The 18,925-nt window shown below is 41.2% G+C and overlaps 2 protein-coding genes across 5 annotated transcripts in view; one reads left to right on the top strand and one right to left on the bottom strand.

Annotated features, from left to right (window-relative positions):
- The window catches only part of Tktl1 (transketolase like 1), a 24,165-nt gene extending 21,738 nt beyond the window's left edge, over positions 1–2,427 (bottom strand). Inside the window, exons 1-2 of one of the 3 annotated variants that reach the window (XM_010628041.2) lie at positions 2,254–2,427; positions 1,972–2,125 (exon numbers count right to left, since the gene is read on the bottom strand). In XM_010628041.2, coding sequence (XP_010626343.1) covers positions 1,972–2,125; positions 2,254–2,314 — 215 coding nt within the window. In that variant the 5' untranslated portion in view covers positions 2,315–2,427. The remainder of the gene's footprint in view (positions 1–1,971; positions 2,126–2,253) is intronic. The other 2 variants (XM_010628043.3, XM_010628042.3) reach the window with 2 other exon arrangements.
- A 73-nt stretch (positions 2,428–2,500) lies between these two features.
- Tex28 (testis expressed 28) overlaps positions 2,501–18,925 on the top strand; it is a 39,043-nt gene continuing 22,618 nt past the window's right edge. For both annotated transcript variants that reach the window (XM_010628045.2, XM_010628044.2), the window contains exons 1-4: positions 2,501–2,672; positions 12,555–12,652; positions 13,353–13,448; positions 15,286–15,377. In XM_010628045.2, the coding sequence (XP_010626347.1) occupies positions 13,406–13,448; positions 15,286–15,377 (135 nt within the window). In that variant the 5' untranslated portion in view covers positions 2,501–2,672; positions 12,555–12,652; positions 13,353–13,405. The remainder of the gene's footprint in view (positions 2,673–12,554; positions 12,653–13,352; positions 13,449–15,285; positions 15,378–18,925) is intronic.

The raw sequence follows: 18,925 nt of genomic DNA, 5'->3' as shown, positions 1-18,925 counted from the left end.
AAAAAAAAAAAAAAGTCGAGGCAGGTGGCAGAACCACTGGGCTAAATCCCCAGCCCCCGTAAACAACTTTTTGAGTGGGCAGTTATATAAAGGTTTGAGAGGTCCGATGGGAGGGATAATGTTGATAGCTAAAGTTACTCTACATGGTTTAACTAAATACAAAGCTGACACAGCAAGATGTTAGAAAAGGGAAACCCTTACAGTTTAACCTAAGTTCTTTCCTAAAGATGTTTCTGAATCTCTTGCAAGCTGAAAAAGCCATTTTGTAGGGCCAGGGGTTTAGCTCAGTGGTTCCACACGCCTGCCTCAAAAGCACAAGGTCGTGAATTTGATCACCAGTACCAAAACAAACAAACAAACAAACAAAAAAAGCCATCTTGAAAGATGAGACATATTGCCCCCACCAGCGACTGCAATTCTTTCAGCTTCCTATGCTGTGCAAGCCAAATTTGGAGACTATAATAAGAGATTCATAAACCAGGCTCCATGGCTAATGACAGGCTACTGTACTACCCCAGCATGTTCACAAACTGACAAAAGAATAGTGGGAAGAAAGAACACAAAACTGGCACAAAGAACATAGAGGAATACCAAGGGAAGATTCAATGGGATACTGCACAAGATCTAGAAATACATGGCATCAACTATTTTGAAATAAAAAATAAAAAAGGTACTGAACTGCAGCTAGGCATTGATGCTGTGGGTCTGAATATTTATGAGCATGACAACAGAAAACTTTAAGATTGAATCTTGACTAAAAGTCTAAATGTATAATCACTAAAGACATTAATTGAAGCAGTAATCAAAAATGCTTCCATCAAGTCAACTGAGGATTCCTGATCCAGCTACTTGGAGGTTGAAACAGAAGGACCACGTTTAAACCCTGCTTAGCAATTTAGCATCGAAGGCAGATCTTACCACAAACTTAAAAAAAAAAAAAGGCTGGGCTGTAGTTCATGCAAAGACCCTGGGTTCAATCTCTGGCAGCATAAGCAAGCAAAGAAAATTGCCCTTATGTGCAGAGCTCTGGGTTAGGGTAAAGGTTATGTCTGCACTGCAAAACCCAAAAGAGCAAACAAAATTGCCTAGGACGTTCGTGGCCCGGGGTTCAATTTCTAGTGCAACAAAACCCAAACAAATAAGCAAATAAACTTCATGACCCACCAGAGCATGCACACCCACCAACTCACAGCTCACGAGGCTGAGGGAGAAGAATCGCCTGAGCCCACGAATTCAGAGCCGGCCCACAACATAGTGAGACTCTCAGACAAAACCAACCACTACACACTAATCTCTCCCACGAGAATTAGTCCAAAAAAAGCCATGACCAAATCCCAGCAAACCCAAGTGCACATATTTGGGACTCCCCAACTGCCGAACCCCCACATCCAGCCACATCGCTGGTCTCCATTTCCTCCCTTTCCTCCCTGTTCCTCTGCCCAGCATAACTTCACACACCAGAAGCCCCACGCCGTGACGACCGCAAATCACAGGCAGTGCGCCTTGATGTGGCGGCCACCGGCTTCGAGATTCTTCTCAGCCCTCACAGCGCATGGCCGCCAAAGGACACCTTGACAAGCGTTCGCCCACCACGTGGCCAAAAATGGCACCTCGAAGAAGCCTCGCGATCAAGCCCGTTCACCCGCCCTCCCGGACAGTCCAGCCCGTCCGACCGTCCGTCCGACCTTCCGCCCGCCCGTTCACCCGCCCGTTCACCCGCCCTCCAGGACAGTCCCGTCCGTCCGACCATCCGTCCGACCGTCTGCCCGCCCGTTCACCTGCCCTCCAGGACAGTCCAGCCCGTCCGACCGTCCACCCGCCCATCCGTTTGCCCTCCCAGACTCTCTGGCCAGTGCAGCAGGCCCATTCTCCCGTCTGCCTGTCCTCCCATCCAGCCATCAAAGGCTCCCTTCAGAGTCTAACCCTGGGGACCGACCAGTGCCCTATGTGGCCTTTGACAAGGGGCCTTACGTGGAGCTTGCGATGCATGAGGTCCTGATGGAGTGGATGCGCAGGCGGCTGGCTATGTCGCGCAGCACCTGCAGAGTTCCCTCATTGGGCCTGTCCTCTTCGGGTACCGGAGCGCTTCCGTCCCCTTGGGACATGGCCGAGTCCTCAGCGGTGTCTGCGGAGCAAGTGCTGCGGTCCGGCTCAGCTGCGCCGTTTTAAAGACCAACACACAGCCCCCACTCCGGGAGATCCCTCCGCGCAGACACCCTCCCACCCCCGCCCCCATGCCCCACGTTAACGCACCTCTTCCTCTGCGCCTGCAAGTCAGTGGGATTTGGATACTTGTCACATGCAAATTTAACATTATACACAATCATTCCACTTCTTTATATCTTGCATTTTCAATCCCAAAAGGGCTCCCTCTGAGGGTGGGTGTACGGTCTCCTTTTCGGGTGATAAGAAAGTTCTGGAAATAGACGATCGTTGTGACTTGAAGCGGAGTGATCGAATCAAAGCCGCAGCACACAGTGACTCAACAATCAGAGGCACCACGTGGATTCTGACCCTACTCCTTTCTAGAATCTTCTGTGAGGCGAGACTGTTGAGTCGCAGAGGTCGCCTGAGCACGACGCCGGCCTATGATTTGAGCGGGGAGCCTGCTTTCAGCAAGCCTCTGTTTCCGTAGAATGTGCTCCCTTTCTGTCTGAAATGCCACGCCTTGGGTATGCCTTCTAGCTAACGTCACGATGTCAGCCTTAGAGATTTTGCCGTGACTTTGCGCCGGTCTTTGCCATGTGTCCCACTAAAGCCACTTGAAGTCCAAGCCCCACATACTAGCTTGGAAGGGCCTTGAGCCCGCACCCAGACCCAACGGCCCCACATTCTCGCGGGGTCTAAGGGCGTTCATTTAAAAATTTCGTAGATGGTGCCGCGAGTTGCGCAACAAAAAACTGAACCTATTTAGCCTCTTCTTAATAGAGTACGGGATCGCTGACTTCCTCAGAGCACTGGATATTAGAAGTCTTTTTAGTTATTTTAATGAATGAGAAAATACTATTTAATGAATGCTTTCGTATACAAATCACTGATCATCTTGCAGTGGTGCATTTTCCCCCAAATGTCATTTGCGGTTCATCCTATTCCATTGGTCCGTTAACATTCTTTCTGGTTTTAATTTTTTGTATAGGATTATTTTAGCATATTAATTTGTGAGAGTTCCTTACATAGAGTATCATGTCAATTAGCCCTTTGTCTATTACAAATACTCCCCAAGTCTTTTTTTCTCAACCTGCTGCTGTTTTTAATGGTAAAGAGAAACTTTATTCTTAAGAAAAAACAAGTGTTTGCACTAAAATCTAACTGTTATTTTTAATTTTGGAGGTGTCTTCGCCATACAGAACACTATAAGAATTTTTGGTAATAAGGTATGTGAATGTTTGGGTGGGGGAATGTAGCTCAGTGGTGCTGCACCTGCATCACAAGTGTAGGCTCCTGAGTTTCGATCTCCAGTACTGAAAGAAAAAAAAAGTATGCGAATGTTCCTTATATTTTACTTTGACTTTTGCTCAGGAAAATATGTTTTGTGTCCTTTAATTAATTAATTAATTATTATTATTATTTTTGATACTGGAGATCAAACTCGGGACCTTGCACTTTCAAGGCAGGTGGTGGCACCACAGAGCTAAATCCCCAGCCCCTGGTTTTATTTTTTGAGACAGGGTCTGGCCATATACTTCAGGCTGGCCCTAAACTCACTATGTTTAGCCTGGCCTCAAACTTGCAGAGATCCTCCTGCCTCAGCCTCCCGAGTGCCAGGATTATAGGTGCATGCCAACCTACCCGGCCTATAGGTTAATATGTAGAGGAGTGGAATATTTAAAGTATTGAGACATCTCCCTAAGAACATGATATATAGGCATTAATACATATTAATAGCATCTTATTTTCTATTTACCCTTACGCCTTATTTCTTTCTTTTTCCATTATTTCCCTTTTTTTGTCATGAGGGTGGGAAATAATGATTATGTTCATCATGATGGGTAGGTACATGTATATAATTCTCTGTCCATCCCCTTTCCCACTTCTCTTTTCCCCTTCCTCCATCTCTTGGTCCTCTTGCTATTTGCAAAATATCTGTTTCCTGGTGTCCTGTTATCTTTTATTTTGCTCTTCAGATTTGTACTTCAGGTTTCTCATTTAAGAGAAAGCATGCATTATTTAAGCTCGTGTGCCTGATTTATTTCACTTAACATTAACATCTTGACATGCATCCAGTTTTCTACAAATGACTCAAATGTACACTTTATGCCTGAGTAGTACTCCATTGTGTATGAAAGTACATTTGCTTTAGCCATCCATCTCTGGGTGGACATGTGAACTGCTTTTAAGATTTAGCCATTGTGAGCTATGTCGCTGTATATTTGGATTCTTTTTTTTTTGTTGTTGTTGTTTGTTTTTTGGTACTGGGGTTCAAACTCAGGACCTTGCACTTTTGAGGCAGGTGGCGGAACCACTGAGCTAAATCCCTGGCAGTCGCTGTATATTTCCATGTCCTTGTATTGCTGGATTATGATGTCTTTAGTTTTTTTTGGTTTTTAGTTTTTTTCCCAGGGATCAAACTCAGGACCTTGTGTTTGTGAGGTAGGCGGGAGAACCACTGAGCTAAGTCCCCGGCTTTGTCTATAGTTCTTTTGGGGACACACATAGAAGGGGAGCAGCTGGGTCAATGGAATTTCTACTTTTTTTTTTTTTTTGGAAATGGCCACACTCAACACCACTGTGGTTGTATTAATTTACACTCCCACCAACAATGGAGGAGGACACCTTTTCCCCCACAGCCTTGCCAGCATTTCTTGGTTTTGGAGTTTGTAATGATGGCCGTTCTTTCTGGAGGAAGATGGAATTTCAGTGTTTTAATTTGCCCTTCTCTAATGACCAGAGATGCTGAACATTTTTCATGTATATATTGCCTATCTGTACTACTTTTTCTGAGAGGTGTCCATTCACTTCAGATACCTTTTTCTCACTGGCTCTTTTGTGTTGGGGGGGGTCTAATTTTTTTGTTCTTTATATAATCTAGATACTAGTCATTTGTGGAATAGATGGAAATTTTATTTTGGGTTTTTTTTTTTTACAGAGTCTCACTATGCAGCTCAGGCTGGCCTCAAACTCCCAGTGGTCCTCCTGCCTCAGCCTCCCAAGTGCTGGGATTTGGAAAAAAATTGTTCCCATTCTGTAGGCCACTTCTTCACCCTCTTGGTTGTTTTCTTTTCTGTGTAGAAGCTTTTTAATTTGATGTGATCCCATTTGTTGATTCTTGCTGTTATTTCTTGTGCAGTTGGGGTTGTGTTCAGAAAGCCCTTGCCTACACCTCTGACTTCAAGAGTTTTACATATTTTATGTTCTAGTAGATTGTTTTAATACATGGTACCTTGGTTCACAAACTTAATTCTTTCCGTGATTCTGGTTGCAAATCGAATTGGATGACAACTGAACTAAATCTCTGCATAAGGTCAACACTGAACTTAGCCATTGAATTTGATTTGGTTCTCGTCCAGTTCAGTTTGTGACCAGAATCACAGAAAGAATTAAGTCTGTGAACCGAGGGCTTTGATGCTTTGATTTTATTTTACTGCATGGTGAGAGTTACGGGTCTAGTCTGCACACGGATAGCCAGTTTTCCCAGCACCATTTGCTAAAAAGGCCATCTTTCCTGCAGCATATGTTTTTAGCCCCTTTGTCAAAGATCAGACTGTTGAATGTGCCTGCTGTTTCTGCATCCGCCATTCTGTTTTACTGATCCACAGATCTGTTGTTGTGCTACTACCATGCTTTCCCCCTCATTACCGGGATTAAATTCAGGTCCTTGCACTTGTGAGGCAGGCTCAGCGCCACTGAGCTGCATCCCCTACCCCCATGCTTTTTAAAAATCACTGTAGCTTGAAGTCTGGGATTGTGATGTCTCCTGCTTTGCTCTTGCTGCCCAGGATTGCTTTCACTATTCTAGGTCTCTTCTGGTTCACATGAATTTTAGGATTGTTTTCTCCAGCTCTGTGAGGGAAGCTGTTAGTATTTGGACCAAGATTGCATTAAACCTACATATCAGTTTTAGAAATGTAGTCATTTGGCAATATTGGTTCCACTTACCCACTTTCAGATGTCTTCAATTTTTCTTTTTCAGAGTACTATAGTTTTTGTTATAAAGGTCTTTCACTTCCCTTGTTAGGTTAATTCCTAAGTATTTAACTTTTTTGAAGCTATTGGGAATGGTATTGTTTTCCTCATTTCTTTCTCAGATGCATTATTGGTATACAGGAACACTATTGAGTTTTTGGTGTTGCTTTTGTATCCTGCTACCTTGCTGAATTTTGTTTATTAGTTCTAAGAGTCTTTTGGTGAAATTCTTTGGGTCTTTTATGTAAAGAATCATGTCATCTGCAAAAAGAATAGTTTGACTTATTCTTTCTCTTGATTTAATGTTTTGGCTAAATTTTTGACTACTTTATTGAAAAGGAGGGAGAATGGACGTCTTTGTCTTATTGCTGATTTTAAAGCAAAGCTTTCAGGTTTTTTCCCATTCACTGTGATGTTGGCAGTGGGGTTGTTATAAATGGCTTTATCAGTTTTTTTTTCCTCATTGAGTTTATTGGTACATTTTAGGTATACAGTATAGTTGCATTCATTGTTGGGATCTTGTACCTTTACATCACAGGTGGCTTTATCAGTTTGAAGTAAGGTCCTTGTATGCCTATTTTTGTCAGAATTTTTTGTGAGTAGATTTTGGATTTTGTCAAAGGCTTTTTTTGTCATTGTTGTTTTATTTTGTTTTTTGAGACAGGGTCTCACTATGTCGTTGAGACTGCCCTGGAACTCACTATGTAGCCCAGGCTGGTCTTGAATTCACAGTGATCCCCCTGCCTTAGCCTCCCAAGTGCCACCATGCCCAGCTCGTCAAAGGCTTTTTCTGCATCTGTTGAGATGATCTTGTGATCTTTTTTCCTTGCTTCTGTTCATGTGATGGTTTACATTTATTGTTTGTGGTATGTTGAACCATCCTCACATCCCTGGTATAAAGCCTACTTGGTCACGATGCATGATCTTTTGGATGATATGTCAAATTCCATTTGCCAGCACCTTGTTGAGGACTTTTGCATTGGTGTTTATTAAAGAGATTGGCCTGAAGGTTTCTATTTTAGTTGAATTATTGTCTCACTTTGAAATGAAGTTAATGCTAGCTTCTAGGAATGATTCAGCAGTACTGCTTCCTTTTCAGTTACATGAAAGAGCTTGAGGGGTATCAGCATTGGGTCTTCCCTGAAGTTCTTTCAGGATTCAGTGGTGAATTCATCAGGCCATGGCTTTTCTTAGTTGGTAGGGCATTTATTACTGCGTCAATTTCTGGGTTATGCAGCATTTTTATATCTTCTTGGTTCATTTTGGTAATTCATGCGAATCTAGGAATCTATCATTTTCTTCTGGATTCTCCAATTTATTGGAGTACACATTTTGAAAGTACTAATAATCTGGATTTCAGTGGTATCCATTGTGATTTAGCCTTTTTTGTTTCTAAGAGCATTTTATTCCATTTTTGGTAAAATTAGATAAGGGGTTGTCTACTGTTTTGAAGGGCCAGCTCTTCAATTCAGTGATCGCATTTTTTGTCTCAATTTCATTACTCTTTGCTCCGATTGTTATAATTTCCTTCCTTGTCCTAGCATTGCATTTGGATTGTTCTTGTTTTTCTAGGACTTTGGTGTGCATCATTAGGTTATCTATTTGGTGTTGCTGTTTTTTTGATGTGGGCATTCACAGCTAGAAATATCTCCCTTTTTTTAATTTAGAATTTTATTAGTTCATGTTTGCAATACATAATGGTTACAAAAAACATAAAAATTATACTGTCAAGGTACACTTTAGATACATTGGTCATGCTGTATTATAATAATTTTCTCTCTTTTCCTGCTGTCTTTCTTTTATTTTGCAGTTTACTTATATTCAGGTTTTCTTATATAAGAGAAACCATGGTACATTTAAGCTTGGGTGTCTGATTTATTTCACTTAGCATTATGGTCACAACGTTCACCCATTTTCCACAAATGACTCAAGCTTACCCTTCATTGTGGCAGAGCTGTATGTACTCCACTGAGTGTAACACCACATTTCCTTTATCCTTTCTTCCGTGGATTGCAATAGAGGCCGCTTCCGAGATTTCGCCCTTGTGACTGTGCTGCTCTACACATGGGTGTGTGTGTGCTACTGTGGACCTAGGAGGAGGAGAGCAGGGCCAAATGGAGTTTCTAGTTTTACAAATGGAGTTTCTAGTTTTACATTTTTGGGGACTCTCCACACTGATTTTCATGATGGTCATATTAGTTTACATTCCCATTAACAATAGACAAGGGCCCCCCCCCAACATTTGTAATTAGCTGATTTCTTCATGCTGTCCATTCTTTCTGGAGTGAGATGCAACTTTGGTGTGGGTTTGAATTGCATTTCTCTAGTGGCCAGCAGTGTTGAACATTTTTTCATGGTTTTTTTTTTTCCGTTTGTACTTCTTCATCTGAGAAGTGTCTTTTCATTTCAGATGCCCAATTTTTTATTGGGTATTAAATTGGTGGGGTCTAACTTTTTTGAGCTCTTTATATATTCTAGACAACATTCCTTTGTCTGAGGAGTAGCTGGCAAAAATTTTTCCTGTTCTGTAGGTTGTCTCTTCATTCTGTTGGTGGATTCCTTTGTTGTACAAAACATTTTATTTTGATTTATGCATTTGTTTATTTGGGTTTTGAGACAGGGTCTTGCTACGTAGTTCAGGCTGGCCTTGGACTCACTACAGCCAGGCTAGCCTTGAGCTTGTGACTATCCTCCTGCCTCAGCCTCCTGAATGCTGGGATTACAGGTGTGTGCCACCATGCCTGTGCCTGGCTATTTGATTAAAAAATGCCTTTTTTTAATCACTGTAGCTTTGTAGTATAATTTGAAGTCCAGGATTGTGATGTCCCCTGCCTCACCTTTGTTGGATTGCTTTTGCTATTCTAGGTCTCTTCTGCTTTCATATGAATTTTAGATTTGTTTTCTATAGTTATGTGAAGAATGCCGTTGGTATTGTTCTTATTTTTCTAGGCCTTGAGGTGCATGATTAGGTGATTTATTTTGTTTCTGATGTGGACATTCACAGCTATAAATTTCCATCTTAGGATTGCTTTCATTGTGTCCCATAAATTCTGATGTATTGTACTGGCATTATCATGTGATTCTAGGAACTAATTTCTTCCTTAATTTTATATGTGACACATTGATTATTTAAGAGGGTATTGTTTAATTTCCATAATTTCTTTGGGGGTTTTTGGTTGTTTTTTGGTGTTTGTGTGTGTGTGTGTGTGTGTGTGTGTGTGTGTGTATGTGTACTGGGAATTGAACTCAGGACCTTGCGCTTATGAAGCAGGCTGATTTTTTTAGAGTCTCTTTTTGTTTTTGGTTTTGTTTTTTGGTACCAGGGATCGAACTCAGGCCCTTGTGCTTGCAAGGCAGGCAGCAGAACCACTGAGCCAAATCCCCATCCCTGATTTTTTTTGTTATTGATTCCTAGATTTGTTACACTCTGATCTAAGAATATGCATGAGATAATGTTAAAAATTTGTTTTGACTTTTTGAAACAGGATCTTGCTATGTAATTCAGGCTAGCCTAGAACTTACTATATAGCCCAGGCTGATTTCAAACTCATGGCATTGGGTTGAACACCCTGTAAGACACGTGTTAAGTCCATTTGTTTGAAAGTGTGGTTCAACTCTTGATATCTACGAGTTTTTGGTCTTATTGATCTGTCGATTTGAGGGTATTGAAGTCTTTCACTGCAATTGTATGGTTGTTTATCCCTTATTTATGTCCAGTAGTGTTTTTTTTTTTTTGAAACAGGGTCTCACTATGTAGTTGAGACTGACCTGGGACTCACTATGTAGCCCAGGCTGGTCTCGAACTCACAGTGATCCTCCTGCCTCAGCCTCCCGAGTGCTGGGATTATAGGCGAGCACCACCATGCCCGGCTCAGTACTATTTGTTTTATGAAGCTGGATGTACCAGTATTTGGTACATATATATTTATAATTGTTACTGCTTCCTGTTGAATTATTCTCTTGACCAATATATAGTGACCTTCTTTGCCTGATTTCATCAGTTTTGGCTTGAAATTCACTTTTTCTGATAATAAGATAACTACTTCTGCTTGGAAAAATAAATCCCAAACCCCAAAAACCCAACAAAGAAAAAAAAATGAGTTCAAACAGTTTCTTTGTATGCTTGAATGGAGTATTTCTTTCCAGAGCCTGTGGCACTGGAGTCCACCAGGTATGGGGGAAGGATGGTGGGTCACAAGTAGGGCCTGTGTTGTCTCCACACGCACTCTTTTGTGTGTGAACGCTGAGTCCTGCCCCACCTTTCCTGCTGAGCATGGCCAGTCAATGGCGTCTGCCCAGTTTCCCTGGCTTTCTGTGAGACCGGAGTCACTGCTATGGGCCCATGAGGTGCCTTCCTGTCCAGCAGCCCCTCTGTCTATACACCCCAGGCTGTGGCAAGCGTCCAGGCCGAGGTGCGTCCCTGATCATGTTGGCAGGTGGAGAAGGCAAACAGACCACTGAGCTCTGTGCTGGAAGTAGGCAGTGGGGTGGTGGAGCAGGGGCAAGCAGTCCACTGGGCGTAAGGCCAGCACTTTCAGGCCCGGCCCCTCAAAAAACAATGCTCAACAGGCCTGGCTTCTCACCGTGAAGGACAGGACCACCATGTCCTTCCTGGCCTGAGCTCACTACTGCTTAAACGTCTCAACAGGTCTATGTCTAGCCTGTGCCTGCGCCTTCTCTGCAACTGTTTCCCACTCAATCACTGCCAGAAGATGACTCCAGAAATCCTGAAGTGTAGTTCTGTGATTTCTCATTCACAGAGTAGCTCAGTCTGAAACAATTAACCCCTTCCCCAAATGTCTTCTGATGAATCACTCTCAATTAGGGGCACTGGACTGGATTTCTACTCTAGCTTGCCATGTGGAAGGAACTCCATTCAGAATAAAACCTCACACTGCTTTGGCAGTGTACCATAACCATTAACTTTTCTCAGGGCTCGTGCCGCTGGTCTCTTATTTCTCTGGGGGCTGCCAAACTTCTCTAGGCTTAGCTTGTGTTCGTGGCTATAGGCCTTCCTCCCTGGGAGCTGGGGTTGCATTCCAGCCCGCGTCTTTCTTTTCCCTATGTTTTCTTCAGTATCTTTGTGATTTCTAGTTTTCTTGTCAGTTTTTCTTAATTCCTGGCACACTTCTTCCTTTTGTCTTGCATGATGTGTCATGTCTCGTGTGTCATGAGTTCAGGCCCTGGACAAACTGATACGCTGCCAGGTTTCACACCACCATCTTCTCTCTTCTTTTTTTGAGATGGGGGGGTCTGTCTTTGTTGCCCAGGCCGGCCCAGAACACCTGGCCTAGAGTGAGCCACCTGCCTCAGGCTCTCAAGTAGTGGGAATACAGGCAATGGCCATCATGCCTGACTCCTTCCTTTTGTTGTTTTTTTTTTTAAGTCAAGCAAGTTTCATTATTTTTTTTAACCTCTTGGTTATTTGGATGTTATGTGTCTGGTTTCTGTTCTTCTAGTGGTTACCTTTAAAATCTTCACTAGCATTATTTCCCCCCAAGTTTGAGTTTTATATTGTATATGTAAAATTCTCTCCTAGAACAAGTCATAGTCATATCTTTATTTTCCCTGTTTACAACTTGTTCTTTGGCTTTTTTTTTTTTGTACCAGGGATCGAACTCAGGATCTCATGCTTGCAAGGCAGGTGGTGGAACCACTGAACTAAATTCCCGGCCCTACAGCTTGCTCTTTAAGTGATTATTTAGTCCTTGCATTTGTCAGTGGGATACATGAGTGTAGCTTAAAGCAGCGGGCAGCAAAATTATGAGAAATAGGCCAGGTAGTATTTTAGGACACATGGTTTTTGTCATAGCTAATCACTCTCACACGCAGTTATGCCCTCCTTGTAATATGAATGCAGCCATAAGCTAGAGGGAAATGATGGAGTGTGGCTATGTACTAATAAAACTTTGTTTATGGACACTGGTATTTGAATTTCAAATAATTTTCCATGTTATGAAAAATATGCCTAATTTTGATTATTTTTAATAATTTAAAAACATTAAAACCATTTCTAGCTCTGAGGCCATACAGAAATAGTCAGTGGGTTGGTGGGTGTGGTGGCATGTGCATATAATCTCAGCAGTCGGGAGGCTGAGGCAGGAGGATGGCCTCAAGTCCGAGGCCAACTGGGCTAAACAGTTCAAAGCCAGCCTGAACTACAAAGAAAGACCCTGTCTCAGAAAAAAGAAAAAAGAAAAAGAAAAAAAAAGAATTAGGCAGTGGGCTTTCAGGACATTTTTTGCCAACCCCTGGTTCAAAGTCTTCAGTACTTCTATCACTTTTATTACAATGCAATTAGTAATCCTCAGCCACTTATTACCCAGATCCACTCTGCAGAATCAACCACTTTGAAACCTTTTTAGCTCTTTGTCTTGGCAGTTCTGTAAATAACTTGTTTGTAATGCCATTTCTTTGTTTTCATATATTAGGAATTATTGGCTGCCTTCTCACAATCGAAGATGATGCTGTAGCTCTTTCACCTGCCTCTCCGTGAACAACATGCCTTTCTTCCCGGCTTTCTACTATGGTATGCGAGGGTTTCAGTCAGGGCATTTCTTAGGGTTACCGAGTGCATGGAAACACCACTCACAACTGAGAAATTGCCATGATTCCTTTTCTAATCTGTCCCAATTTTTTTGTTTTCCTAGGAATCAACACTTGTACCCCCAAGTCCGTTTTGCTGTTCTGTGGTGCTCATTGCTATTTTGGCACTTCCCCAGCTGTCTACATCTCCTGTCTGTTTGGTCAAAGAGGTCCAGCATTTTCATAGTTTTATTCCCCCGAGCTCTGTTGGAGCCCCTTCCTTTGCTACCCAGGACTGCTGCCCATCACCCTACACATGGTGTTTACCTCTACATTATCTTGATATCCCACTTTCACTTCTCTGGTTGTGGTGGTGCAGTGTCTAAAAAAAAAAGAGGTAAACTGAGTTCTTTCATGTCTGAAAATCTCTTTAAACTCACATTTAAAGCTGTAACCATAGCTCAGTGTTAGAATGCAAGTTTACCATGTAGAAGATGCTGGACTCTACCCAAGCTTCATAAAATAAAAACAAAACCTTCCTAAACTCACAATTGATGGATTGTGTATAAGTTGGAAAATCATTTATCTCTCAGAGTTTTGAAGGCACTATTTTATTGTCTTCCAATTCCTTGTGCTGATCCCGAAAAGTCTGAAGACACTCTGATTTCTGATTCATTGACTGTCACCTATTTTCTCTCCGACAGTTTTTCTCTCAGCATATTGAAGATATTATTCAACTCTCTCCTGGATTTCACTGATGATATTGAGAAGTCATCTTGCAGTCTGTCATGATTTTCAAGGTAATTGGCTTTGTCCCTCTGGCTGCTTTTAATATCTTATGTCTAGGTTTGGATCTGCTTGCTTTTCCTACTTGGGATTTCTTGGGCTTCTTGAACTTGTGAATTTATGTCTTTCATTAGTATTTGAGCGCTCTTGGGGAGTATCTCTGCAAATATTGTCACTACTCCATTGTCTTCTATCTGGAGCATAGTGATGAGATTTTTGTTAGACCATCTCATGCTATCGTCTGTATTTTTACTTCAAATTTTAAAATTTCTTTGTGCCTCTGTGCCGCATTCTGGATACTTTCTTTAGTTTTGTTTTTTTATTTATTAATACTTTCTGCAGTTATATCAAGTCTGCTACTAAATCCATATATTTGACATTTCAAAAGTTTTTTTAATTTTTGGTACCAGGGATCAAACTCATGAACTTGTGCTTGCAAGGCAAGCATGGTGCCACTGAGATAAATCCCTGGCCCTTTCAAAACTTTTTAAAATTGTGAAACCTGCCGTATGTACCTAAAGGTACAGAAAATATCAACATATGTTTTATTTTATTTATTTTTTTCCTTATTGAGTTTATTGGTACATTTTAGGTATACAGTACAGTTATATTCATTATTGGGATCTTGTACCCTTACATAACAGGTCTTGGTTCTCATTTTTTTCCCCTTGTCCCAGCCCTCCCTTCACCCCTCCTTCAACATATGTTTTAAACAATAATGAAAATATGAATACATGTTTAACTACTGTTCAGGTGAAGTACCCCAGCCACCATGTTTCCTCCCATCAAAATCTTCTCTCTTGGCCGGGTGTGGTGGCGCACGCCTGTAATCCCAGCACTCAGGAGGCTGAGGCAGGAGGATCACTGTGAGTTCGAGACCAGCCTGGGCTACATAGTGAGTTCCAGGTCAGGTCAGTCTCAACTACATAGTGAGACCCTGTCTCAAAAAACCAAAATAAATAAATAAATAAAATAAAATAAATAAAAACAAACAAAATCTCCTCTCATTCGTCCTAACAGTAACCCCTATCCTGACATTACTACACAATATTACTTAGTTTTGCTTGCGCTTGAAATTTATATAAACATGACCATATGTGATATGAATTTTTCTGTTTGGCTTCTTTCAACATTGTGCTTGTGAGATTCATTCATGTTTCCCATGGCAACTGCTCCTTTCCTTTGCTATATAGTAGTGCATTGCTGAATATTTAACAATTTACTTGTGTTTTCTGCTCTTGAGGGAAGGCAGCTATGCTAACCACTATACCACCAATGCCTCCTTCTGCTCTTGATGGGAAGGTAGTTTGCCATAGCTTGTCATAGTTACTGGGAATATAGGTGACCAGTCTGTGGGGATATTGCTGACAAATACAATAGCTGGGCCATTATGATATGCACGCCTTCTGATTTACACTCCTATCTAATGCTTTCCTGTGGGGGCTACAACAGTTTGTTCTCCCAGCAGTAATGATTGAGAGTTCCTATTGCTCCATATCCTTTCCAACACTTTTACCATTAGTCTTTCTGTCAGTTCTGCCGATCTTTTGGGTGTGTAATACTACCCCACTGTGTTTTTGAAATCGATGGATTGATCTGGGTGTGCTGGTGCACACCTGTAATCTCAGCACTTGGGAGCCTGAGACAGGAGGACCACCACAAGTTCAAGACCTGCCTGGAATATATAGTGAGACCCTGTGTCAAAAAACAAAAAAAGAAAAAAGATGGATAATTTACGTATAATCAATACACAGAACCAAGCTGTCTATTTCAATACAGTCACTTCTGACTTGCCACGAGAACATTTTCAGATGGCAAACTGTCATGAAAGTGCTTACACTTCCAGAGCAGAAACAGAAGAGACGCTGCACCTGCTCCAGTCCCACCTACCTCTTCCAGTGCTTCATCCTCCCCTCTGCCTGATTTGCCATCTTGATTTACAGGTGAGAAAACAGCCTCAGAGTGGTTTCTTGTTCAAAGTCTCAGAGTAGTAGAGGCAGGATTTGAACTGGGTTCTATTTATTTATTTTTAAAAAATTTAATTTATTGGTACATTCTAGGTAGACAGTACAGTTACATTCGTTACTGGGATCTTGTACCTTTACATGACAGGTCTTGGTTCTCATTTTTTCCCTTGTCCCCACCCTCCCTTCACCCCCTCCCCCTTCAAACACTTTAATTCCATTTTTACATTTTCTCACATTTTTTTCCTTTGAACTGGGTTCTATTTAAAGGCAGCGTTATCCCTCACCATGTGAGAGACTCATTTACAATGGAATTTTCATGTATTATTTTTGATTGGTACATGTCTGTGATACATAATACATTCATTTTGGGGAGTTGATACCCACATGTATTGCATCTTAGTCCTTTGTAATTCTTCTTGCCCTTAGCTCCCTCTCCTTTTCCTCTACCTTAGATCCCTTCCCATCTGCAAAAGGTCTACCTCTCACTTCTATTGTCTTTTATTTTGGTTTTTAAATTATTTATACACTGGGTTTCTCATATAAGAGAAACCATGTGACACTGAAGCATGTGTGTCTGGTTTATCTGACTTAACATTATGTTCTCCAGATGCATCCATTTTCCTACAAATGACTCAAGTTTATCCTTCTTTATGGCAGAGTAGTGCTCCATTGTGTCTATACACCACATTTCTTTTCTCCATTCATCTGCTGATGGACATATAGGCCCCTTCCTAGATTTAGCTCATTATGAGCTGTGCTGCTGTCAACATGGGTGTGCATGAATCACTGTGACATGTCTTTAACTCTTTGGGGAACATACTGCAGTATGTAGAAACTGAACATCTGGGTAAAACGGGATTCATAATTTTGGTGTGTTTTGGACTCTCAATACTGATTTCCATAGTGGTTGTACTAGTTTACGTTCCCACCAACAATAAAGAAAGTCTCCTTTTCCCCACCACTTAAGCAGCATTTCTTATTTTCAGAGTTTGTGATGATGGCTATTCTTTCTGGAGTAAGGCAGAATCTCAATGTTGTTTTAATTCTCATTTCTCAGCTGGGCGTGGTGGCACACTCCTGTAATCCCAGCACTTGGGAGGCTGAGGCAGGAGGATTGCCTAGATTTTGAGGCCAGCCTGGGCTACATAGTGAATTCAAAGCCAGTCTGAACTACATAGTGGGACCCTGTCTCAAAAAAGAAAATATTTAGATCTTTGATTTGTTTTTATTTTATTTTAGTACATAGTGAGAAGTATGGGTCTAGATTCAGTTACCGCATGTGAATAACCAGTTTTCCCAGCACCATTTTCTAAAGATGTTGTCTTTCTTTTAGGGAAGTAATGGCAAACCTTTTAGGGCTTTCAATGATACAAATAACGCACTGGGGCATGTGTGCCGCAGCATTGCCACCATTGCTTTAGAGTATGGTTTTGGTCCCTTTGTCAAAGATTAGAACTGCTGAATGTGTGTGGGGCTGTTCCTGCATTCTTTGTTCTGTTCCACTGATCTGTGTGTCTGCTTTGTGCCAGTACCATGCTGTTGTATCACACCTGCTTTGCAATATGACTTGAAAACTGGGATTGCGATGCCTCCTACTTTGTGCTCTTATTACGTAGGATTGCTTTTGCTATTTGGGGCTTCCTCTGGTCCCATTTAAATTATAGGATTATTTTTTTTCTCTGATGAATGCCATTGGTATTTTGATTGAGATTACATCAAATCTATGTATCAGGTGTGGAAGTATGGCCATTTTTACTATATTGGTTATATAGGAACCTATCTAGTAACAGGGAATATCTAGGATCCTAGCCTATCTAGGAACAGGGGATATCTTTCCATTTTTGATGTCCTCTTTAATCCCATTTTTCAGACTACTGTAGTTTTCATTGTAGAAGTCTTTCACTTCCTTGGTTAGGTAGATTCCTAAGGTTTTTTGTTTGTTTGTTTGTTTGGGTTTTCTTTAGTATTTATTTTGTTGAGGCTATTGTAAGTGGTATTGTTTTTCTAATTTCTTTCCCAGTGGGTTCATTGTTGGTCTAGAGGGACACTATTGATTTTCATGTGTTGATTGAGTATACTGCTGCCTTGCTGAATGTATTAGTTCTAAGAGTCTTTTGGTGGAATTTTTTGGGTCTCCTATGTAAAGGATTGTGTTATATGTGGAAAAGGATAATGTGACTTCATCCTTTCCTGTATGTATCCTTTTTATTTCTTTTTCTTGCTTGAATGCTCTGGCTAAAGTTTCTAGTACTCTATTGAATAGGAGTGATGAAAGCGGACACCCTTATCTTCTTCCTGATTTTTGAGAAGAGCTTTCCTTTTTGTCCCATCACTGTGTCAGGTTTTTTAAAATCATGAATGGATTTTGGATTTTGTGATTTTTTTTTTGTCCTCATTTCCTTTATGCGATGTGTTGCATGTATTGATTTGTGTGTGTCAAACCATCCCATCCATGTGATGAAGCCGACTTGGTCATGATGTATGGTCTTTTCAGTGACTCACTGCATTCTGTTTGCCAGTATGTTGTTGAGAATTTTTGCATCTGTACTCATAGTTCTCTTTTTTGTTAAGTCCTTGTTCAGTTTTGGTATCAGGGTAATTCTAAGCTTACAGAAAATAGTTTAGCTGTACTCCTTCCCTTTCCATTTCATTATAGTGTAAGGAGTACTGGTGTTAGATTTTCTCTGAAGTTCTTGTAGAGGGCCGGGGATTTAGCTCAATGATTTTGCTACCTACCTCTAAAGTGCAAGGACCCAAGTTCGATCCCTGGTACCAAAAAAGAAAGAAATTGGGGGTGAAGTTCTTATAGAATTCAATGGTGAATCCATCGGGTCCTGGGCTATTCTTTGTTGGTAGAGGTTTTATTGCTTGTTTGTTTTCTTCTTTATATCATTGAGAGAGTTTCTATTACTGCCTCTATTTCATTACCTATCATTTGTCTATTTAGGGTTTTTATTTCTCAGCTCACTTATATGTGTCTAGAATTTCTCTATTTCTTCTAGGTTCTCCATTTTACTGGAATGTATCTTTTTGGAGTACTTTCTTATATTCCTCTGGATTTCAGCAGTGCTGGTTGTGATTTTGCATTTTACATTTGTAATTGCATTGATATGGGTTTTGGTTGAGGGTTTTGGTACCGGGGATCGAACTCGGGACCTTGCATTTGAGAGGCAGGCCATGGAACCACTGAGCTACATCCGGGCCCCTGTGTTTTGTTTTGTAATCCACTTTACCAGTCTTTTGATTGGGGATTGAAGACTATTGACATTGAGAGTCATTATTGTAAGGTAGTTACTGAATCCTGTAATTGCATTAGTTTTCCAGTGTTAATTCCTTTGTTTTGTGTGTGTGTGTGTGTGTGTGTGTGTGTGTTTTTTTTTTAGTTTATTGGTACATTTTAGGTATACAGTACAATTACATTCATCATTGGGATCTTGTACCTTTACATGACAGGTCTTGGTTCTCATTTTTTCCCCTTGTCCCTGCCCTCCCTTCACTCCCTCCCCCCTCCCCATTTACAAACA

Source organism: Fukomys damarensis, unplaced genomic scaffold (genome assembly GCF_012274545.1).
Source record: "Fukomys damarensis isolate Sample0158 unplaced genomic scaffold, DMR_v1.0_HiC HiC_scaffold_39, whole genome shotgun sequence".
NCBI classification, from domain to species: domain Eukaryota; kingdom Metazoa; phylum Chordata; class Mammalia; order Rodentia; family Bathyergidae; genus Fukomys; species Fukomys damarensis.
This window is presented reverse-complemented; position numbering and strand designations above follow the sequence as displayed.